The sequence below is a fragment of the Cherax quadricarinatus genome, chromosome 79 (genome assembly GCF_038502225.1).
Source record: "Cherax quadricarinatus isolate ZL_2023a chromosome 79, ASM3850222v1, whole genome shotgun sequence".
NCBI lineage: Eukaryota > Metazoa > Arthropoda > Malacostraca > Decapoda > Parastacidae > Cherax > Cherax quadricarinatus.
Window position 1 is genome coordinate 14,836,001 of NC_091370.1, and position 24,765 is coordinate 14,860,765.

Sequence of the window (24,765 nt, forward strand, 5' to 3'; positions counted from 1 at the left end):
GTTATCAGAAAGCCATTCCTGGTCAGCAGGAAACAACAGCCAGTAGTTAGCAGGAAACAACAACCAGTAGTTAGCAGGAAACAACAGCCAGTAGTTAGCAGGAAACAACAGCCAGTAGTTAGCAGGAAACAACAGCCAGTAGTTAGCAGGAAACAACAGCCAGTAGTTAGCAGGAAACAACAACCAGTAGTTAGCAGGAAACAACAGCCACTAGTTAGCAGGAAACAACAGCCACTAGTTAGCAGGAAACAACAGCCAGTAGTTAGCAGGAAACAAAAGCCAGTAGTTAGCAGGAAACAGAAGTTGCCCTGTTTCCTGATTGTTTTAAGGATCCCAATGGAAATAAGTTACTTTGTCCGACTTTTTTGGGTTATCCTATGTAATTTACAATATGTATGATTTATTTATTTATTTATTTAGTAATTTAAGCATACAAACAGATAATTGTACTTATGTGTACCTGTGCCTAAATAAACTTATTCCTCCTCAAGGGTATGTGCCTATTACTGTAAGCTGATGCTCTCTTTAATGTTAATGTAAATTACTCGGTTTAACTTATTCCAAATATATGTCCTTTTATTGTAACAGATTTTCATACAGTTGAGTTACTTAGCTGTTTTAACTTTCAAGGTTTACAATATTACAAGAACCAAAAAGAAAATAAGCCATTTGTCTGAATTTTCTTTGGTTATCCTATGTAATCTACACATATGCTACTATGTATGATAATTTGTGTAACTGTATTTATGTATCTGACTTTTTTGGGGGTTATCCTAGGTAATCTACACATGCTGCTATTTATGATAATTTATGTAGCTATTTATGTGTACCTGTACCTCAGTAAACTTACTTACTTACCTGTACCTATATATGGGGTGCATAATAAAGATATTAAACTAACAACTATATAAACTTACTTTTACTTTATTGATTCGGGTGTGGAGAGGTTCATGCTGCCTGAGTGAGGCCGTGACAGCTCTTAAACCCAACAATAATACTAGTCAGACACCTCCTGCTGCTGTTGTCCTGGTTAACCCTTACTCCTGTGGTCGCTATTCCTGTTCAGTTTTTACTCTTGAGGCCGTTGTTCTCAGGTCAGTCCTTCCTCCTGTGGTCGTTCAGAAGGCAGTCTTTGTTCCTGTATTCGTTGCTGCCATATTAGTCATTGCTTTTTACTGTATCTAATAGGTTACTGTTTCTGATGTTTAGGTCGCAAGGACACCAGAGGAAATATATCACTTTGATCTGTTTTGGGGGTCTCCTAGGTAATCTACATGTTTTTATGTAAGAAAATTGTAAATCATCCAATATTGTGTAAACTGTACTAGAATAAGTCCTAATTCCTGTTGTCCTTCCCAAGTCCATTCTAACTTCTGCTCTTCCATGGGCCTTCCCTCTGCTGGCCCTCCAGGTCCGTCCTTCCTCCTGCTCACCTTCCCAGGTCCGTCCTTCCTCCTGCTCACCTTCCCAGGTCCGTCCTTCCTCCTGCTCACCTTCCCAGGTCCGTCCTTCCTTCTGCTGCTGTCTGCGCTGTATAACCCTTGTGGTTTAGCGCTTCTTTTTTATAATAATCCTGCTGCCGTTCCCAGGTCTATCCTTATCCCTGCTGCCCTTCCCAGGACCGTCCTTCCTCTTGCTATCATTTCCAGGTCAGTTGTACCTTCCATGGTTGCTCTTCCCTGGTCAGTCCTTCCTTCAAAGACTTTTTAGATTTGGCTCTTCTAAAGATTAATGTTCTTGCACCGGCCCCTCCAAAACTCATTGTTCTCAGGCTTGTGGTTCTTCCTATGGTCAGTTATCAGGGTCATTTGTTGACCTTTTGGTACGTGCTAAGAGATGAGGACATATACTCTGGGACAGAAAGTCAAGAACTTTGCCATTGCATCGAGGGTGATTGTATTGGCACTACAGGTATGTTATGGCTCTTTTCTGAATAATGACAGTTTTGAGGTTAAGTATATCCTAGATTAAGTCATCATAAAATGCAACTTTTGTATACTACCTATAATTGTGCCAGAATAAGAAATATTATTGAAGGTACACACATTGTATACCATTAGTAATATTAAAACTACAGTATGTGCAGTTTAATACAATATACACTGTACATAATTGTTTATGTTAATCATTTTCCCCAATCACTCAAGAGCTATTATATAAAATACATACCTACAAGTACTTTTTTAAATATCCATATTTAAGAACTAGTTTCTTCATAGTTATTGTACTATTTTCTGATTACTATTTACTGTAAATTAGGAATATTATTTAGTGAATTTCAAGTTAATAGATAATACCTGAGAGCCTGACACAAGCTATGGGCCTCCTTTTCACCCCAAGGTAACTAATTATTATGGCTGATATATAAATATAAATACAATAGATCTTCAAGTTAATGGGCCTCAATTTAGAGGGCTGGAAATATGGGACAAAAACCAAGTCCGTTGTTTACAATGGACTTGGTTTTCTCTGGACAATTGAAGGTTATTGTATATGTTTTGGTTCCTTGGATGTTTTGCATGTACTTGAGACATGACTGTACAGTGTATCATCCAACCATCACAGTGCCATATAAGTAACTTTCTGTTTAAGCACCAAATATAATTTTTACCATAATGTGCTATAACTGAAAATGTTGCATTTTTAATAAATAACATTCTGTAATGATAAGAGACGTACAAATTTTATATAACTACTCTTAAATATTTAAATAATTTGCTAATAGCCCACTTCTTAATAGTTCTTATCCTTGAATTGTTTCCCTCCAGTCCTATAAGGAAATGCTGAAAGCAAGAGGCTAACAACTCCTTCTGTATCAATTATTAAAAAGACAGCCTAAATATACAAGTCTACATATATTCAGTAGTCCTGTTCAATAATGATCATTTGTGACTGAAATAACACTCCATCCTTTGTTATGGTAGTACCCATATACATGTATAAGAAACTACAGACCTGTTAGAAGGATTAAAGTCAAACTTGCCACTAATGCAATAAAACCTCTTGAAATTATTATGGTGTTCATGCTGCCCAAGTAAAGTTTGCCAACACAAGCTGGTGGACAGTACAACCATTGCATGAACAACCATCCTACATGATGGGTACATTACATAATCGTTGCTGTTCTTCTTAAATTTTAAAATGTAAATTCTGCAATTCAGTGCAGTCTTTGAAAATTGTCCATTACATTATTTAAAGTTTGGTAAAAATAATACTGTATATTCTTGGTAAGAAAGTAAGATTGAGTATTGATGTCATTGCAATGCTACATTTATAGATATTAGATATTTTGTTTTGTTACATTGGAATCCTTACTGATGTAGGTAAGATGTAGTAGTGTAAGAATATGACTCACTCACCATGAGTTCAATCCCCGCTTGTGGTATAGTGTGTTTGCAGTCGTGTCATTACACTTTATTGAGTCATAATGTTGTAACAGTAGTATACAGTAAATCGTATGTTACAAATATGCAACAAATGATTCACCTCATTAATTTGATTTACAGGCTGTATCAAACCTTCTCATCCCCGATCATCAGGCTGATGCTTTCATCTCTCCTGAAGATCCTAGTGTACCGGTATCATGGCCAGACCAGCTTGTTAAAATTCTCTTGGGTGGATTAGTGCGCTGGGATGCCCAGTACTTCCTACACATTGCACAGTATGGCTACACACATGAGAACACACTTGCTTTTTTTCCACTCTTTCCTTTAACAGTGCGTTTTATCACTGTAATTTTGAATGTGCCATTGCAGTTTATATTTAATTATTATAGTGTCCTTCTAATATCTGCAGTATTGATAAACTTTTATCTGTTCATAAAGACTGCAGTAGTTTTTCATAAATTGAGTGAAGAAGTGCTAAGGAATCAAGTCTTGGCATATCGAGCAGCACTGCTCTTCTGTGTGAACCCGGCAAGTGTGTTTTTCACTGCACCATACTCAGAGGGACTATTTGCATTCTTAACATTCTCTGCCCTCTTGATGAATGAGACCAGGAGCACCTCTACTGCTGCCATGGTGTTTGGATTAGCTTCATCAGCCAGGTCAAATGGTTTGGTTAATGTTGGATTCATACTCTACAGAAAACTTCAAGACTGCTCAAATTATTTCTATAAGTGAGTTGTAACTGAGTATTTTATGAGAGAGAAAATTTTGCATATTTTCACATATCTTCTAATGTACTGTATAAAATAAACTACCATAATATAAAATCTTCACCAGTTGTTTCTTAACAATCTGTAATTAAATTGCTGCATATGAATGACCATTTGACATAACTGGAGTAATAAATTAACCACAAATATCCATAGTTTTCCAAGATGCTTCCTAATTTCAGAATTCGGAATGCAACTACAGAATCTGGCCAGCTGTCCCTTCTACTGGTATTGGTTCTGACATTCAACTATACTCTCATACCTCTGTTCATTGGTTGCTTCCTGGTCATCCTTCCATTTGCCCTCTTCCAAATGTGGTGCTATAATGTAAGTAAAGTTACATTTATTAAGAGGGAACTACAGCTAAAGAAGGAATACCAGCAGTATGAAATGATCAGTTATGGAAAGGCTGGAAGAGTGTAAATGTTTAAATTTAAGAATGTGGATTAAAGTAAAACTGAAATGTGAGAAGTGGGGTGAGATTTTGTGTTCTGTTAAGCAGCTAACTAGGGAGTTTTGAAGCAAATGAAAGAATGATTGTTGTGGGTGACTTAAATACGAAAGTGGGAAAGACCATAGTAGAGGGCACAGTTACAGAAGGAGAGAAATCTGCATAACTTCTGGTCCCAGTGAGATCAAATTATCACATACACAGCCACTTCTTCCCCTCCCATCCCTTGATCTATGAACCATACTCTTCTGTAAAAATACTTGTTTTCCTCTCTATAACAGATGTACTGTGGTGAAGAAGGCAGTTCTCCTTCTCTTGCTCCTCATCTCGAGATGTTTGTACGCTCCAACTTCTTGCACTCCCCAGATCTTGGTGAAGCTGAATGGTGCTACAACTTTCCTCCGCTTGCATATTCTCACGTACAAGATAAATACTGGGAGGTAAGTTGAACTTCATACATTTAACTAAAGCATTGAGTTCTCAGTTTACTGGACTAATAGGGAGGAGAGGATACCTGGTAATGCCATTTGTCTATTAAGTAAGTAATGAGATTGTTTTTCCATCATTGTAACAGTAACAGACAATTCTGGAAATAATGAATTTTGTCAGAGTTTTCCAAAAGTAATTTGCCATCACTTAGTAACAAAAACAGACAATTATGGGAGTCCAATGTTTCTGAAAGCAATTTACTCGGTGGATCATAACAATAATAGACAATTCTGGAAACAATAGACTAAACTATGTCTATTGCAAGACATTATCCAATGTCTAGATTTTGTCTGTTAAATCCAAAATCCATTAAGTCAAGGTCCATTAAACTAGTTTTACTATAAAAATAAATATTTTTTCAACAGTTATTTCTCTGAAGAAAACATTGAATCCAGTGGCTTTTATGAATGGTACCATTGGAAGGACGGAGTATGGAGGAAGCAAATGTGTTCAGATATTTGGGAGTGGACTTGTTGGTGGATGGGTCTGTGAAAGATGAGGTGAACTATAGAATTGATGAGGAAGGGGGGTTGTTGCATTGAGGCATCTGTGGAGACAAAGAACATTATCCATGGAGGCAAAAAGGGAATGTATGAGAGTATAGTGGTCAACACTTCTTATATGAGTGTTATGAATGAGTTGTGAATGTTGCAGCAAGGAAGAAGCTGGAGGAAGTAGACATATCATGTCTGAGAACAATGTGTAGTGTAAATATTATACAGAGAATTCGTTGCCTGGAGATTAGGAGGAGGTGTGGGATTGCTAAAAGTTTTATCCAGAGGTCTGTGGAAGAGTTACTGAAGTGGTTTGGACATTTATAGGAGATGGAGCAAAATAGGATGACTTAGAGGGTGTATAGATCTGTAGTGGATGGAAGGCAGGGTAGGAGCCACCCTAGAAAAGGTTGGACCTTATTATACTCTGATTTTTTCATCCTACTCTGTATCATTACAAATGTATTCCGTGATGTTTCATAGATTTAGAAATGGAAAATACACTACTGTAATTCCTTTCACAAATGAGAGAGGTGTCCAGATCAGTATATTGTTGCATTTTCTTTCATTATATTAATGCACTCAAGCTGGATAAGGAAAATTTCCATTTGTATGTTCAAACTATTTGACTTTTTTATTGAAGGATGACATACAGTTTCTTTGCAATGAAGTCATTAGTTCAACATAAACAGTAATATGTCTTATTTTCAAGACATTTATCTTCTCGTTAACTTTGGGTATTACAAAATGTCATATACAGTGGACCCCCGAACGATCACCTCCCAATGCGACCAATTATGTAAGTGTATTTATGTAAGTGCGTTTGTACGTGTATGTTTGGGGGTCTGAAATGGACTAATCTACTTCTCAATATTCCTTATGGGAACAAATTCGGTCAGTACTGGCACCTGAGCATACTTCTGGAATGAAAAAATATCGTTAACCGGGGGTCCACTGTATATACATTATATTATATAAGCTGTAAACATAGGTCTTGTACACTGCAATTCCTATTGTTTATTGAAAATTTAATTATATACTCCATCATGATAATTTTGTTATAATGCACTGTATTGCTTACAGTAGTTGGGAAGAAATTTATAATTTGTTGGTCATTAATTATGCTTTCTATACACAAATAGCTCATACAAGTCACATTGTGGCATACAGTTGACACCTTGATGAATGTCACTTAACTGTATTCATCAGGATATATTCTGAGTAATTACAAATATCTTTATTGATAGTAAATTACTGTGTATCAAATCAATTATTGCTTCAGTATTCTGATTTTTTTCCGTTTAGGTGGGGTTCTTACGGTATTATGAGGTGCGGCAGGTGCCTAACTTTATTCTCGCTTTGCCAGTTGTTATGGTCATTATCTGCCATGCTGCACTGTATATGGTTGACAACCCACAGGTATGTTATGCCAGTCTGAATGTAGATCTTAAGACTGATGCAGATGCTAAGTTCTTTGCAGAATAAATAAACTTACTTGAACTAATTACTGTATGTTTCAGTCTCACAGTAGTCTGTAGAAAGAGGCTAAAATACACAATACTGATTTCAAATGTTTTATTGCTCTGTGGGATCATTTGTTTCATTGTTAAGTGTTTATTACAATTTTCATGATTGGAGCTTAATGATTAGACATATTGCATTAAATGTCTAAATTATTAGTCTTTATTTACATTGATAACATGATAAGCTAAAAAATCATGTTATAAAAAGATTTTCATAAAATAAAGAGTAAATATTATTATTCTGTTCTTATGTGTGTATACCTTAACTCCTTGACTGTCACAAGCCCCTTTCTGAAACTCATTCTGTCGCAAAAGTTTTGGAAAAAAAAACAAAATTTTTTCTTATGAAATGATGGAGAATCTTTTCCTGATGGTAATGACACCAAAAGTACGAAATTTGGTCGAAAACTCACGGAATTATGCTCCCGCGAAGTTAGCAGTCTTGGCGACATATATGCATCGGCGATTTCACCGACTTTGAGCCCTGTTTTTGGCCAATTCCGTTGTATGAGTCGACCAAACTCATAGCTATTTCTTTAGAACTCCATTTTTTCTGTCAGGTGAGTACAAGAAACCGCCCATTTACCAATTTGAACTACCTAATAAAGTGGTCAGAAATTGGCAATTTGGCCAATTTCACGCAAATTAAAAAAGATGCCAATTTCAAAATAGGGTCCAGAATAAACAATGTAGACATTCTTGGCACTAAAATAACATATCCTCTGCTCATTAGTCACATCTCTAGGCCCCTCTTATATTACTCTTGCTTTCTATTTTGATTTTTTATTCACACAATAAAATAGAAGATTTACTGTTATGCAGACTACTGCATTATTGTAAAAATGGTATAAATAATATCAGTGCACTAGTAAAAGAATATTAGACTCCCCAGTTGATGTGTATTGGACGTGTGGTGTGATTTGCTTACTCTTGAACATTGGTAAAAATCGAACATTTCGACTAATTTGAGCTCAATTTCAAGGTCATTTTCATCGTGAAACTAATCAAAATCATCTCTATTTCTGTAATATGTTTTCCATTCTATCAAATGAGACCAAGAAAACGAGAATACAACCATAAATACTATACAAAAATACACCTCAAAGTCGGCGTTTTAATCCAAAAACACGGTCGGAGTTTTTTTTTTTCTCATTATGCACTGCGTGCTGCAGGATTTTTTTTTATACAGTGCACACTGACCACACAGACCCATTCTCTCACATGTGGGCCTACCAGCTTTCTCCTGCTTGATTTGAAGCTGCTAGAATTACTGAGTATACATATACGTCCAAAACACTGGCTCATAAGACGTATACATACGGTCAAAACAGTCAAAGGGTTAAAGGAGGGGTTTGGGATATTGGCAGTTTGGAGGGACCTCTTAACTGTTGTATCTTAGCACCTCTGCAAAGACAGTACTCACCTAGTACTCGCCTAGTTGAGGTTGCAGGGGTCGAGTCCAAGCTCCTGGCCCCGAGTATGAGTGATGGTGAAAGTGTTGAATGATGATGTAAGTATTTTTCTTTCTTTTTGGGTTTTTCTTTCTTTTTGTGTCACCCTGCCTCGGTGGGAAATGGCCAATGTGTTAAAAAAAAAAATCTAGAATATAGAATTAAGAAATTAAGAATTACCACTATTTTTGAGGAAAGAAAAGTCTAAAATGCTGCAAGAATAAAATGGCTTCGGATGTATTATGGACATGAAATGAGACATGGTTTTCTGTGAAAGGTGAATAACTATAATTGAAAAGCTAGTAAATTAAGTGGAAGGACAAGAGTGAAGGCATATATGTATGTATGGTAAATGTCTCATTGCATTGTGCAGAACTGCATTTTTGCACTCTGTAACATTAAGAGGAATTTTTGAACAGTATCACATTTTATGGTGGGTTTGGCAAGTGGGACACTAACTGATGTGGAAATATTGTTAAATTTATATATACATATATTTCTTCAAGTTAATAGATGACAGATATAGGTACATTTATGACTCATATTTTAGGTTTGTTGGGCCCTAGGCATTCCTCAATCTGTGACAGAACAGAGGAGCAGTAAACAGTCTTATTTTTGGCCAGAGGAAGGCATCAATTCTTGGCGAATCTTCATCTACACAGCTCACTCACTCTGTCTTTGTGCTTTCTGTGTTCTCTGCATTCATGTTCAGGTAAGCAAGTGATCATGTACACCTGTTACTCTTTTTCATATACTGCATAAAGGAGAGTTCAATGTTGGCATTACTCACAAAGTAAAGTAAAATATATAATGATAACGTGAGTTCTATAACTATGTGAAAGTTACGAATTAAATAATCAATTGCAAGTATGTGTTGAAACTATTTTTTTACATGTTCCTCATGGTATATCAAGAAGTATTTTTCATTATATATTCTGTACATTGAGTTTACCTTAGTTCTTAACCATGTTAGAGTTCAAAGTACATGTATACCTGAGGATAGAGTATGGCCATAGTGAACTTGGCAGTTGATAGGTTCTTTACCTTAAACCGTGTAAGTTTTAGGGTTTGTCAGAAGTACAGTATTTATCTGGCTCACAGGATGGGCTACTACAGTAATTATGTGTCTTATGGCAAAGTGATCAGTGATTATTAAGTGGAAATAAAGGAACTGTAGCATAATAAGGCTGTTTTTGTGAGTGGGAGGCCATGTATATGCAGAGAGGTCTGGTCCACTGTAGCACAGAAAGTCTTTTATTTTTCAAAAGTAATATACAGTGGACCCCCGCATAACGATATTAATCCGTTCATGAGAGCTCATTGTTATGCGAAATTATCGTTATGCGGATGAATTTTCCCCATAAGAAATAATGGAAATCAAATTAATCCGTGCAAGACACCCCAAAGTATGAAAAAAAAACATTTTTACCACATGAAATATTAATTTTAATACACACAAACTGAAAAAGGCATGCACAATTACATGACACTTACCTTTATTGAAGATCTGGTGATGATTGATGGGATGGGAGGAGGAGAGAGTCTTAGTGTTTAGAAGGGGAATCCCCTTCCATTAAGACTTGAGGTGTCAAGTCCTTTTCTAGGGTTACTTCCCTTCTTCTTTTAATGCCACTAGGACCAGCTTCAGAGTCACTGGACTTCTGTCGCACAACATATCTGTCCATAGTGGCCTGTACCTCTCGTTCCTTTATGACTTCCCTAAAGTGTTTCACAACATTGTCAGTGTAATAGTCACCAGCACGGCTTGCAATAGATGTGTGAGGGTGATTTTCATCCATAAAGGTTTGCACTTTCAGCCACATTGCACAGATTTCCTTAATCTTTGTAGTAGGCAACTTCTTCAATTTCTCTCTCCCCTCTGCCGAACAAGTTTCCTCAGGTCTGGCCTCTTGCTGTTGAAGTTGATCTAGCAGCTCATCAGTGGTTAGTTCTTCATTGTCCTCCTCCACCAACTCTTCCACATCATCCCCACTAACCTCCAACCCCAAGGACTTCCCCAATGCCACAATTGATTCCTCAACTGGCATACTCCTCTCAGGGTTAGCCTCAAATCCTTCAAAATCTCTTTGGTCTACACATTCTGGCCACAGTTTCTTCCAAGCAGAGTTCAAGGTCCTCTTAGTCACTCCCTCCCAAGCCTTACCTATAAGGTTTACACAATTGAGGATATTAAAGTGATCTCTCCAAAACTCTCTTAGAGTCAGTTGAGTTTCTGAGGTCACTACAAAGCACCTTTCAAACAGAGCTTTTGTGTACAGTTTTTTGAAGTTTGCAATAACCTGCTGGTCCATGGGCTGCAGGAGAGGAGTGGTATTAGGAGGCAAAAACTTCACCTTAATGAACTTCATGTCTCCATAAAGTCGCTCTGCCACGTCTGTAGGATGACCAGGGGCATTGTCTAACACCAGGAGGCACTTAAGGTCTAATTTCTTTTCAGTTAGGTAATCTTTCACATTGGGGGCAAATGCATGGTGTAACCAGTCATAGAAAAAGTCCCTAGTGACCCATGCCTTACTGTTTGCCCTCCACAGCACACAAATTAGCCTTGAGGATATTCTTTTGCCTGAACGCTCTGGGAGTTTCTGAGTGATACACTAATAAAGGCTTCACTTTGCAATCACCACTAGCATTGGAACACATCAACAGAGTAAGCCTGTCTTTCATAGGCTTATGTCCTGGGAGTGCCTTTTCCTCCTGAGTAATGTAGGTCCTGCTTGGCATTTTCTTCCAAAACAGGCCTGTTTCATCACAATTAAACACTTGTTCAGGTTTCAATCCTTCACTGTCTATGTACTCCTTGAATTCCTGCACATATTTTTCAGCTGCTTTGTGGTCCGAACTGGCAGCCTCACCATACCTTATCACACTATGTATGCCACTACGCTTCTTAAATCTCTCAAACCAACCTTTGCTGGCCTTAAATTCACTCATATCATCACTAGTTGCAGGCATTTTTTTAATTAAATCCTGATGCAACTTCCTAGCCTTTTCACTTATGATCACTTGAGAGATGCTATCTCCTGCTATCTGTTTTTCATTTATCCACACCAATAAGAGTCTCTCAACATCTTCCATCACTTGCGATCTCTGTTTCGAAAACACAGTTGAACCTCTGGCAAGAACAGCTTCCTTGATTGCCTTTTTGTTGCCCACAATAGTAGCGATGGTTGACTGGGGTTTATTATACAACCTGGCCAGCTCGGAGACACGCACTCCACTTTCATACTTATCAATGATCTCTTTCTTCATCTCTATAGTAATTCTCACCCTTATTCCTGTAGGGTTGACACTAAAAGCTTTCTTGGGGCCCATGGTCACTTATTTTGCAGATAAAATCACCAAAAACACTGTAATACTACGAAATGTTCCGATTGTATGCTTGGATGTTACCGCGGAGGCTGGCTGGTAAACAATGCCACCGGCGGAACATGTGAGGCTGGCTAAGGCCACACATTAGACGCGTCTCGGACGAACAGCGTTGAGCGGGTTTTTTAGCGGTATGCGAGGCAAAATCTTAGCGATAAAATGTATCAGTATGCGGATTTAACGTTATGTAAGGCCAACGGTATGCGGGGGTCCACTGTACAGTGGTACAGTAAATCAAATTTTAAATCATATAGAAAAAATATTTACTCGTGAATGTTGAATTTAATGTCTGGGCTGGTTAACTCTTCCATTATAAATGAACAGTGGAGAGTATCCTAGGGAAAATTAATTTGATAGTTGGAGGATCAGTTGGAGGATCCTAGTAAGATTTCACTTGAAATAATTATTTACTCTTGTCAGTGACCACTTCCTCCTTCAATGTTGGCAAAGGGCTCTTTATTTAAGCAATTGAAACTACCCTCCCCTTCCTTGGATCAAACCTGATTAACTCCCATTCCTCAGATGCTGTATAACCCATATGAGTTTCATGCTTCCTCATAATTAATAATGACTGGTCCCATCCTACTGTAATGATGAGCAGCAGTAACAATACCGCACTAGGTGGCATTACTCATATTACAGTACATGTACAGTATACAGTGGACCGCCGCATAATGATCAGCCTCCAACTCGACCAATTATGTAAGTGTATTTTTGTAAGTGCTTTTGTAGGTGTATTTTTGGGGGTCTGAAACGGACTAATCTAATTCACAATATCTCTTATGGGAACAAATTCGGTCTATAACGGCACCCAAACAGACTTCTGGATTGAAATAATATCGTTATCCGGTGGTCCACTGTACATATATATTGTCAGTGCTAAATAGTCTTCAGTTGCTGACTGAGGAGTAACTTTTTAACAGGTGACCACAAGACTGTTGTGCTCTAGTTGTCCAGTTGTGTACTGGTTTGCTGCCCATCTTATCTCCGACCAGCCCAAGAACTCGGCTGAGGAAAACTCCAGAGAAAACGAAGATGACCTGGCTGAATGCCTCTCCAACATGACTAAGCGTTACCAAGTTTCTCTTCTCTCAGAGTTGCCCAGACCATTTTGGGGACAAGTTATTTTGTCATATTTTATACTGTATTTTTTGATAGGTATAATTTTGTACTCCAATTTTTTACCATGGACCTGAAATGGATGATAACCCCTCTCCCCCTTCCACCAGAATAATTTATTGAGAATATATTTCTTATTTATTTGTTGATATCCTTGTATATATCTGAACAAACTGAAATGAGCTCAAAAAATACTTAAAAATAAATAGCAGATGCTATTACATTGAACTAAAAATAATCTGAGTGCCTGACTAAAAATCGAGCAAATCATTTTTCAGTCTAAATAACAGTGACTGAAATTGTTTGCATATTGTTTGTTTATGATAAAACAGTAAACTAGTCTTGATAGTAGCAAATTAGTATTGACAGTAGTAAATTGTTCAGATAGCTGGAAAATGTTATCACTAAATAGCTGAATGGTTCTAGTGCTTTGTAAAGCATGTAATTTAACTATGATCTAAAATTTTGAGAGTACTGTACTTATTTCCTTAGGATTTCTATAAGCTTGTAAAGTTCTCTTGATTTCTATAAAAGTAATTTGGAATTGTAACTATACAAGAAATAAGTGTTATCTTTAAGATAACCCTAATAATTACATTCCTGTTTTGCCAAAGACAAATATTTCTTAAATTACATTAAACTGTAATTTTTCAGTCTGTCATAATAGAATAATTAAAAGATTAAATATTTCTCATGACAGTGAGTTGCTCTTATGAAACTAAAGCTCATTGCTCATTTATTTGTGTATGAAGTCCATAGCACTTAGCTTGTAGCATACTGCCTAGAAACCAGACATTTTTCAGTACTGTATACTTTAGTTATCCCATAGATGGAAGAGCCATTTTAATAATCTGTGGATTTTTCACCCCGTTAATCATTATACTTGGGAATACAGTATAATGTAATGTGTTTAGAGTATTACTGAGGCTCAGGGGCTGAACAATTCAAAATTAAATCTACTTTTTCCACTGTCTCCAGTCTCCTCTAGTCACCTGATGAAGTTGGACCTTTTGGCATAAAAATACCAGTGTTATATATGCATCTTAATCATAAGCTGGATGGTATTTTACAAAATTTAAAATAGTATTTCCTCTTTTATTGAGTTGTATAAGAACATTTACAGAGATAAAATGAAGTGTTTCAGGCAGACTGAACTTGAAAGATAAAGTAAGCAAATTGCTGATCAATTTATGCAGTATTAATATTAATTTATAAACTCATAGATGATGTAACTGATCATATCTTATGGATTACATATTAATGTCATACCAAGAAAAATGCAGTTGCAGTAATGTAGCTTGTTTTCACTTGAATAAGAAGTTGAGTAAGGAAGTAGAACTCTGTAAGTAAATATGTAAAGTGAGGCATAGAATATAAAAGTACATTAAACCTTCAGTTTAATGAACTTTGGAAATACTGGACAAAATCCACTGGCTCAGCAGATTCAAAAACAATGGAGAAAGTCCCTTAGCTACAGAATTGCCCACTTTTGTTAGAATTGCAGCAAAACAATCTCATCTCTATTCACCACCATTGCCATTACTTGATGCCCGCTGACTTCTTTCTCCTATTAATCTGTTTCATTGAGGGTTTCCTAATTCATTAAGTCAAATTAAAATTCAATCAAATTTAATGATGCTTGAAACTATTAAGCTGAATATACAGTATACAAGTAAAGTAAAATAGAAGTCACTTAGATGGATTGCAAGAGTGAGTGAGTATATAATAGTTATCAGAAAAACAAATTACAATAATCATTCCAAATTCACAGGTTCTAAATTCAATTTTTTCAGTCTTCCCATTAATTATCATATATTTTTATTATCACACTGGCTGATTCCCACCAAGGCAGGGTGGCCCGAAAAAGAAAAACTTTCACCATCATTCACTCCATCACTGTCTTGCCAGAAGGGTGCTTTACACTACAGTTTTTAAACTGCAACATTAACACCCCTCCTTCAGAGTGCAGGCACTGTACTTCCCATCTCCAGGACTCAAGTCCAGCCTGCCGGTTTCCCTGAACCCCTTCATAAATGTTACTTTGCTCACACTCCAACAGCACGTCAAGTATTAAAAACCATTTGTCTCCATTCGCTCCTATCAAACACGCTCACGCATGCCTGCTGGAAGTCCAAGCCCCTCGCACACAAAACCTCCTTTACCCCGTCCCTCCAACCTTTTCTAGGCCGACCCCTACCCCGCCTTCCTTCCACTACAGACTAATACACTCTTGAAGTCACTCTGTTTCGCTCCATTCTCTCTACATGTCCGAACCACCTCAACAACCCTTCCTCAGCCCTCTGGACAACAGTTTTGGTAATCCCGCACCTCCTCCTAACTTCCAAACTACGAATTCTCTGCATTATATTCACACCACACATTGCCCTCAGACATGACATCTCCACTGCCTCCAGCCTTCTCCTCGCTGCAACATTCATCACCCATGCTTCACACCCATATAAGAGTGCTGGTAAAACTACACTCTCATACATTCCCCTCTTTGCCTCCAAGGACAAAGTTCTTTGTCTCCACAGACTCCTAAGTGCACCACTCACCCTTTTCCCCTCATCAATTCTATGATTTACCTCATCTTTCATAGACCCATCTGCTGACACGTCCACTCCCAAATATCTGAATACATTCACCTCCTGAATACATTCATATTTCCTGTATTTGCATACCCTATATATAAAATAAAACAAAATGTGACTTAATTGGTGGACATGACGCAGTATATATTTTGTTACAAATTAATCAAGAAATGTTGAACGTTTTCCTTTTTAGTATTTCTGGTAAAATAGTAAAGTTTAGGGTACTATACAGCATCAGCAAAGCAGTCCATTGGACCACCAGCGAATGTCTAATAATTCAGTCCACCGTCATGTATGGGCACCAAAGACCCTGTACACATAGTTTTAAACATTAACAAGACAATTTGAATTGATGCATTACTTATTGCATTCATGGGGAAGCACTCAACCCATAGGGGTTATAGTGCCTGGGGAAATGAGAGGCTGTCAAGTTCGATCCAAGAAAGGGAAGGTTAGATCCAATATCTTAGACCAAGAGCCTCTTACTGACATCAAGGAACCTCCCTTGAAGGGAGACATATTAGAAAAATATTCAGTTATACATTGGAATGCTTCTTAAATATTCACTCTACTCACTCATTTGTGAAACTGTCACAAGACTTTAATGTAGAAAACTAGTGAATCCAGTAAAAGAAAAGTGTATTAAAATGAGCTACTTATTCATCCTTAATAAACAAATGTGTAAGCCTACTAGCATTTTAATATTTTTTAATGAACAGGAGATAGAGTAGGTTGAATGAAAATAAAATAGAATGTATGTAAGGAACAGTGTACTCCATCCAGGAAATTTGCAATTAAGAAAATTGAGAAAAAATGTACATTGTTGTACTTCAAATTTCAGTTTTGGCAGTATGCTATTCAGTATATTGCTGTATAGCCCTTGTGGCTTAGCGGGGTAGGGGTCATCCTCGAAAAGGTTGGAAGGAAGGGGTGAGGGAGGTTTTGTGGGCAAGGGGCTTGGACTTCCAGCAGGCGTGCATGAGCGTGTTCGATAGGAGTGAATGGAGACGAATGGTATTTGGGACCTGACGATCTGTTGGAGTGTGAGCAGGGTAATATTTAGTGAAGGGATTCAGGGAAACCGGTTATTTTTATATAGCCGGACTTGAGTCCTGGAAATGGGAAGTACAATGCCTGCACTCTAAAGGAGGGGTTTTGGGATATTGGCAGTTTGGAGGGATATGTTGTGTATCTTTGTATGTATGTGCTTCTGAGCTGTTGTGTTCTGAGCACCTCTGCAAAAACAGTGATTGTGTGTGAGTGAGATGAAAGTGTTGAATGATGGTGAAAGTGTTTTCTTTTTGGGGATTTTCTTTCTTTTTGGGTCACCTTGCCTCGGTGGGAGACGGCCGACTTGTTGAAAAAAAAAATAATATTCAGTATATTGCTGTATGACCCTTGTGGGTTTAGTGCTTAATTTTGATGGTAATAATAATAATAGTATTCAATCTAAATTATTTCATATTTATAAGCCTGGGTTCCATATGTAATTGCATCACATGAGTGTTATCCCTCCGTCCATTATGAGTAAAATAAAGTATATGCATTATTAGCCCTTGAATTTTCAGCTAATCTACTGAAAGTTGTTAATGTCATGTGAACAAGATTAGTGTAAATATGAAATTGTCAGCAACAGATGTTTTCCAGTTAGCTAAAAAAGAAGTTAAAACATTTAACAATAAACTAATGAATAAAATTTAAAAATCTAGTCATTTTATTGTAGATATTGTAGATATTGCTGCCTCGGTGGGAGACGGCCGACTTGTTGAAAAAAAAAAAAATTGCTTAGCCATTAATCAGTGAACAGGTTAAAAATCTAGTTATTACATTTCATTGTTGATACTGTTGTCTTGAATAAAAAAAATGGCATGACAATTTATACACAATACAATTTTACCATTACCTGTAATGGCATATTTTATTTACATAAATTGTACATTCTTAAAAGTACTGTACTGTATTTTGCTTGTTAGTACTCAGTAGTCTATGCCATTTTTCTTTACATAATGAATCCTAATGAAATGGGTGCTAAATAGCCCACATGAGTTTAGCACTTCTCAAGAATATTTGATCTTGTATAATAAAATGAAGCAACACTTTTCAAGTTTTTGTTATACCTTAATTTATTGAATTTAGTTTTCTGTTGTTAGGGTTTGCATAGCTGTATGACCTATTTAGGTTATATAATAACTAAAGCTCTATACACATACCCATATGATCTTTCACCAAATAACTTTTATGGAATAAGGAAGTGAAACAAAATGCTCATAAAATCAAACTTTTATTGTAAACTGAAGACATGATAGAAATTATTTGATTTTGGTATATAAAAACTCTAATTAAAGAGAAACCATTAATAATTTTTCTTTTGTTTTAACAAAGAATTTCGGAGCCTTATCTGCTTCTCCCGGAAAGACCGCTTTTGCTTTCCAGCCACTTTATATTTCACCATCATAAAACTCTTAGTTTTAAATTTCTCTCTATTAGTAGTTGATGCATTTGGGTTCATACGCCCTCTCTTTGCACCAAACTTATCTCTGCCTTCCCTCCCTCCCATGATGGTTTCCATTCTAGCATCCTTATTATGCTTCCTCTTCTTGTAAATCATTTCAATACTCTTCAAAGATACAAGCTCTCCAGATTCAGCATTATTTTCAACTGCCCTCTTTCGTTTCTTGTTCTTTCTACTGTTACTAAACATTTCTACCTCTTTGGCTGCCTGAACAGCAGCTATTTTGGCAAAATCAGCATCAGAAAGGAAGCGAGAGCTGACAACATCAGCTGCCCGTGCTGCTCTCTCCTTGGCAGTTAGCTTCATTACTTCTTTTAGGGCATCTTTAGTGGAAAAGACTTTCTCTTCTTCTTTATTACCATCTGTACTTTTATTGACAGCTTTATTATTCTCCTCCTCTGTATCCATTTCATTATCAGAGTGGGAGACATCAACCCATTCATCATCACTGTCAGTGTCACCTAATCCAATGCCCTCATCATCACCCTGAGTTTTAAATGTTAAAATTTCAGCACCAGGAATATAGCTCACAGCACTGTTTTCTCCAAACTGTTCAACTTTTTTCTCCATACGAAGTTCACTTGGAGCTCCCCGATCCTTTTTAGCAAGGAGCTCAGGGTTTTTCCCTCTAAAGAGGGATAAAAGTGATCTGGCAGCCATCATTACTCCCTTGTTTTTGTAAGTCTTGTACTGAGTTAAGTCTTGTAATAAATCATCAGACATACAATAAGGATTCCTTGCACAAAGTTCCCTTATTGCATTTAAACCCATTGCCATAACTTCGCTGGAATAACGTTCAGTAACAAAGTTGTTAGCAAGAGTACGAACTACTGGCTCTAGATCATCTGGGGGAACTTGGTTATGGGCTGCTTGTGCAGCAAATACCATAACCTTGGTGACTTCCCGTTGGTGAGGGAATAAGAATCTTTGAACTAAAGGATAAAAGTTGGGCAAGTACAGTTGATGGACACCAATCAGGCGAGAGATCATATTCATGGTCATTAGTTTAACTTCAAATCTTTCGTTCATCTTTTCTAAACGTTTATATAATTTCTCAGCTAAATCCTGTGGGTCATGAATTAAGTGTAAAGCTGAAAAATCAAAACTTGCCTTAGCTTTTTTCTTCTTTTGATTTTTTTGAGCAATATATTTGGCTTTTTCCAGTTTTCTTTGCTTCTTTTTTGTTTTCTTGCTAACCTTCAAAGCCATCATTGTAGATTTTAAAACATTATTTTCATTCTCAGATTCACAATCTGAATCTGTTTCTTCTGCTTCCTCATTATCCTTACCAATAAAAAATTTAATTGCCGCTACCATAATTTTTGTGACTTTTGAAAAGCAGGCACTTGCTAAAATGTTGACAGTTTTGGCATCATTCCAAACATGCTTGTTGTATAATTCAACCATCACATCAAGAGATGTTTTAGCAGCGACTGCATGCTTTGATGTAAGCATCTCGTACATGAAGTTTTGTAATTCCTTATTTAACTTCATATTTTTACCCTTAGAATTAATATTCTTGATGTCTGTAACTATGTTCTCCTTTAGAAATTGGCGGAGGTTCTTGTCCTGAAATGTAAATGTATAACTAAATATAATGAAGTAAAACATTGAAAATGCATTTACATGTATGAACATTTCAAGATTTTAGCATTACCTAAATCTCACAAATATAATGTTCTACATAAAAGCACTATACATTATTATTACAGTATTTAAAAAGTTTTTATTACTGTATTTAATTATGTACAGCCTCTCCTCACTTAGCAATGTACTCGTTTACCGACGACACGAACTTATGACAGCTCTCTGACCAGAATGCATACCTAAATACATGTAATGTATATTAGAGCTGATTTCCTCTATTCTGTTTATTACAGTATATAGTACACTACTGTATAAGCATTTAAAATTATACTAAAAATGTTATAATGGTGCAAAGGTGACATTAAAACAATATCAAAGATAGTTAACACAAACCCACTATTATAGTATGCTCCTTGCTTAGTGACGAATTCGTTTACCAACGTGGTCTTAGGAACGGAACTCCGTTGTTAAGGGAGTAGAAGCTGTATTAATTAATATTACTTATTTTTAGACAATCCTAATATATTATCATCAATATCTTAAAAAAAATCAAACCATGTAATACCTTCATAAGTACAGTAATGTAGTTTTGGCTCTAGTTTAAATTTACCCAAAGTGCTGTGCAGTATGAGCATACCTATTATGTACCTAAATAAACTGTAAACACATTAGTAATCACTTGTATGTACCAGAGTATAGTGGACCCCCGAGTTTCGTGATTAATCCGTTCCAGAGAGCCTGCCGAAAGTCGAAATTCACGAAACTCGAAACAATTTTCCCTATACGAAATAATGGAAATAAAATTAATCCGTTCCAGACACCCAAAAATATTAAAATAAACTATTTTTTTTTTCAAATTAAATAAAGATTTATATACTGAAATCAATGAGAAATCAAGTACATGCATATAAAAAATAATAATAACATTACACTTACCTTTACTGAAGACTTCTGGGTGGATGGAAGACTGGAGGAGGGGATAGGAGGAAGGTGTACACTATTGTTTGGAAGGAGAATCTCTTTCCATTAGGACTTTAGGTAGCAAGTCCTTATCTGGGGTTACTTCCCTTCTTCTTTTAATGCCACTGGGAACAACTTGAGAGTCACTAGACCCCTGTCACACAAAATATCTGTCCAGAGAGGTCTTTTTCTGGCGTTTCTTTAAGATTTCCCTGAAGTGGGACACAACACTGTCATTGTACATGTTGCAGATATGGCTTGTTTCAGCTTGGTCAGGGTGATACTTTTTAACAAAACTTTGCAACTCATTCCACATTCCACACACGTCCTTAATCACTGAAGAAGGAACCTCCTTCACTCTCTTTTCCTCCTCCTCTGAAGCAAGTTCCTCGGCTGTGGCCTGATGCTGTTCCAGTTGAAGCTCTTGCAGTTCGTCAGTGGTTAGCTCTTCCCTGTGGTCCTCCACCAACTCTTCCACATCTCTCACTCACCTCCAACCCCATGGACTTGCCCAATGCCACAACACCTTCCACAACAGGCAGAGGGTCAGCAGGGACAGGGTCTGCCTCAAACCCTTCAAAATCCCTCTGGATCGTGTTCCTCACTTCATTTACCAAAGGGCTTGCACTAGCTTTCCTTGGGTCCATGATGACTTACTTAGCAGTTGCAAGCACAAAAAACAATGGATTATTATGAAATGTATTGTATGAACCCACAGGGTGATGGTCACGTGTTGGTATACAATGGCACACTGAGTGTGAATGGCGTGGGAAACTGGCTTGGCGTGTGCGGTGACGGGCGGATGGGTACTGGACGGTCGCCGAAACACGAGTCTAATCACGAAAGTCGAGGCCAAATTTTGCCAAAAAAACTCGCCGAAGGTCGAATTTCGCGAAAGTCGAGGCTGCCGAAACTCGAGGGTCCACTGTACTATAGCAGAGAATTCGGAGATTAAGAGGTATGAAGTCATCAAAAGTATTATTCAGAGGGCTGCAGAGGGGTTGTTGAGGTAATTTAGACATTTAGAGATGATGCAGCAAAACAGGATGATTAGGAGGGTGTATTAATATGGGGTGGAGGGAAGGAAGACTAAAGGTCATCTTAAGAAAAGGCTGGGGAAAGGGGGGTAAAGGTTTTCAGTGCTAGAGGCGACATCCAACAAGCTTGTGTGAGCATGCTAGAAAAGTGGAGGCAAGTAGATTTCATGATTTGGCATGCTATTGGAGTGTGAGTAAGGTAGCATTTATGAAGAGATTCAAGAAACCAGTGAGTAAGGTAGCATTTATGAAGAGATTCAGGAAACCAGTCCGTGAGACTCGAGTTCTGGAGGTGGGAAGTACAATGCCTGCACTCTGAAGGAAGGATGGGGATGTTGCAGTTTGGAGGGTCATCTGAACTATGATGCCAGTGCCCTTCAAAGACAGTGACTGAATGATGGTGATAGTGTTTTCTTTTTGTCGAGTCACCCTAACTTGGCGGGAGATGGTCAGTGTTTAATTTTTTTTTTTAAATGTAATAATTCTATAAAAAATAAAAAAACAAAAATTAACAACTTTACATATGCTATATACAGTTGTATTCCAAACCATCTTTGATATAAATTCAAGTCAATAAAAATAAAATAAAAAAACTCATTTTAAATTTACTTGGCAATGCAGAAGCTGAAAGAACAACATATGAAGATCAATTGGAGAAATCATGTTTTTGTTGCGTAGTAGCACCAATGCCTTAACAAAAGCCATCCTCATATCTGGATGCAAAACGGAACAATGGCGCTTCAGAAGGGTCACCAAGTCTTGTGGAAAATCCTTCAGCCTATCTGGGTAACAATGGGCTATCTGCAGATATATAGGTTATCATTATTAACACTATAAAAATTAATAATCTTTTATAACTGTTTATGTATTGCACGACTTATACAGTAATAAAAGTAATATATAGTGAATATTTGATTATAAAACTTTGGCATATTTTTCTATGAATTTACAAATATTAAAAACAGGAAAATATATTTAGGAAAACTATTCCTTCATCAACGGCACAAAAAATCAAAGCAACATAACATTGCATAAAAAAAAGGCATGCAAATGGTCTCACCTGAGCTAAAAACATAACCATCTGGTACAAGTCTTCAATGTAGATGGTTGGGTTTTGTTCAAAGATAACACATATTGCTTTATAAACAGAATGTTGCCTCTCAAACTCTTCAGTGTAGGAGGCTGCATCACGCTTGATAAGATTCTGAAGTTGTGGTATATTTGATGGTAACTTGTTGTTATTAGCTTGAGTCTTCTCCATTATGAAACAGACTTTGCATAAATATCTGTAGATAAAAATACAAGGTGTAAAATATACCTAGAAAATTACGTATACTATGGAATAATGTTACAGTACTTGCATAAATATCAATAAGTTTATTATTACACACATAGGGAGAGCACTAAACCTATAGGGGTCATACAGTATTTTGGGAACTGGAGCCAATCAGATGTGACCCAATAAAATGGAAGGCAGCTCCAGTTTTTTTAATCAAGAGCTCTTCTCCAGCATCAAGTAGAATAAGATTCTGCATAGAAAAAGAAGACCTTAATTAGATCATTAATCCAAGGGATGGTAACATAAGATAACCAAATACAGCCAATCATTGGGGCTTGTTTTTCTTGGGGTTCATTTTTGGTTCACCAGGATGTGACCCAAAACAATCTACTAATTCTTGGGTATCTATTTACTACTGCTTGGTAATGGAGGGAAGTGTTGGACTTTCTCATATGTCTTGCCTCATAGTAGGCGTCAACCCTATGACTTCTTGTGTGTGAGCCACGCATGATAACCACTGCACTACAAGATACCACCAGAAATAACTTTGTGTGATATTCTGGGTTATCCTAGGTAACTTACAGATGTTACTCTATGTATGCTAATTGTACTTATGTGTACCTAAATAAATAAATCATATGGGCTGACTTAATTAGGTCATCCTAGGTTAAATATGCATAATTAATTTTTTATTTGCCCCTAATGTGTATTCTCAAGAGCATTGTAGAAAAACTGCACATAAAGCCTAAATAAAAGGCTAAAAGTTTTTATTTTGGCTTTGGGTACATACAGCCTCTTCTCACTTAGCGACATACTCATTTACCGATGACTCAGACTTATGACGGGCTCTCTGACCAGTATGAATACCTAAATAATGTATATTAGAGCTGATTTCCTCTATCCTGTTTATTACAATATACAGTACACTACTGTATAGACATTTAAAAATATACTAATAATGTCATAAATGGTGCACAGGTGACATTAAAAAATATCAAAGATGGCTGACACAAACCCACTACCATTATAGTATGCTCCTTGCTTAGCAACAAACTCGTTTACCAATGTGGTCTTATGAACGGAACTCTGTCATCAAGTGAGGAGAGGCTGTAATACAATTTTTCTTTTACAATGGACTTAAGGGCACATACCTTATAGGCACATGTTATGTGTACATTTACTATAAGATAATCAAAAATATGAGACTTTTACTGGGGTAAGTTTATTCAGGTAGGCAACACTCAACTCAAACACCGAGTATCCATGGTTCGATCCCCAGGAAGGGTGGAAACGCTGGACATGTTTCCTTACACCTGCTACCCCGCTTACCTAGCAAGTAAGTAGGTACCTGGGTGATAGTCGACTGATGTGGGTTGCATCCTGGGGACAAGATTTAAGGACCCCAGTGAAGATAAGATATACAGTCCCTTGATGATGCACTGACTATCTTGGGTTATCCCAAGTGGCTAACCCTCGGGATTAAAACTCCGGACAAAATATATGCAAATTTGGGCGATGATTATTATCATACATAGTAATCTTCTAAATTACCTAAAATAACCCAAAAGAGACAGATGAAGTGAAATTTCCACCGATGTCAGTAAGCAAGTTTATTTAGGCACAGGTACACATAAGAGCAATTAGTATAGGACCCCAATGGAAATAGGTCAGTTTGATTTTTTTGGGTTATCCTAGGTAATCTACACATGCTGATTTGTATGAATTATGT

The 24,765-nt window shown here is 37.0% G+C and overlaps 2 protein-coding genes across 3 annotated transcripts; one reads left to right on the plus strand and one right to left on the minus strand.

Moving 5' to 3' along the window:
• The first annotated feature begins 991 nt into the window (after nucleotides 1-991).
• Nucleotides 992-17,760, plus strand: PIG-V (phosphatidylinositol glycan anchor biosynthesis class V). 2 transcript variants are annotated; one of them, XM_053797047.2, is made up of 8 exons: nucleotides 992-1,094; nucleotides 1,772-1,911; nucleotides 3,507-4,117; nucleotides 4,339-4,483; nucleotides 4,889-5,047; nucleotides 6,896-7,009; nucleotides 9,115-9,276; nucleotides 12,875-17,760. In XM_053797047.2, the coding sequence occupies exons 2-8, from the start codon at nucleotides 1,837-1,839 to the stop codon at nucleotides 13,145-13,147; spliced, it is 1,539 nt and encodes a 512-aa protein (XP_053653022.1). In that variant the 5' UTR covers nucleotides 992-1,094; nucleotides 1,772-1,836; the 3' UTR covers nucleotides 13,148-17,760. The 2 variants fall into 2 exon arrangements, with proteins under 2 accessions (XP_053653022.1, XP_069958072.1); XM_070101971.1 differs by lacking the exon at nucleotides 1,772-1,911 and having other exon boundaries at nucleotides 1,004-1,094; nucleotides 3,796-4,117.
• Nucleotides 17,761-17,926: 166 nt separating this feature from the next.
• Nucleotides 17,927-23,043, minus strand: Mys45A (SDA1 domain containing protein Mys45A; the record flags this gene model as incomplete). Its single annotated transcript, XM_070101969.1, is given in 3 exon segments — nucleotides 17,927-19,742; nucleotides 22,367-22,558; nucleotides 22,818-23,043. Coding segments are annotated over 3 exon segments (2,121 nt in total). The 3' UTR covers nucleotides 17,927-18,014.
• Nucleotides 23,044-24,765: the final 1,722 nt, after the last annotated feature.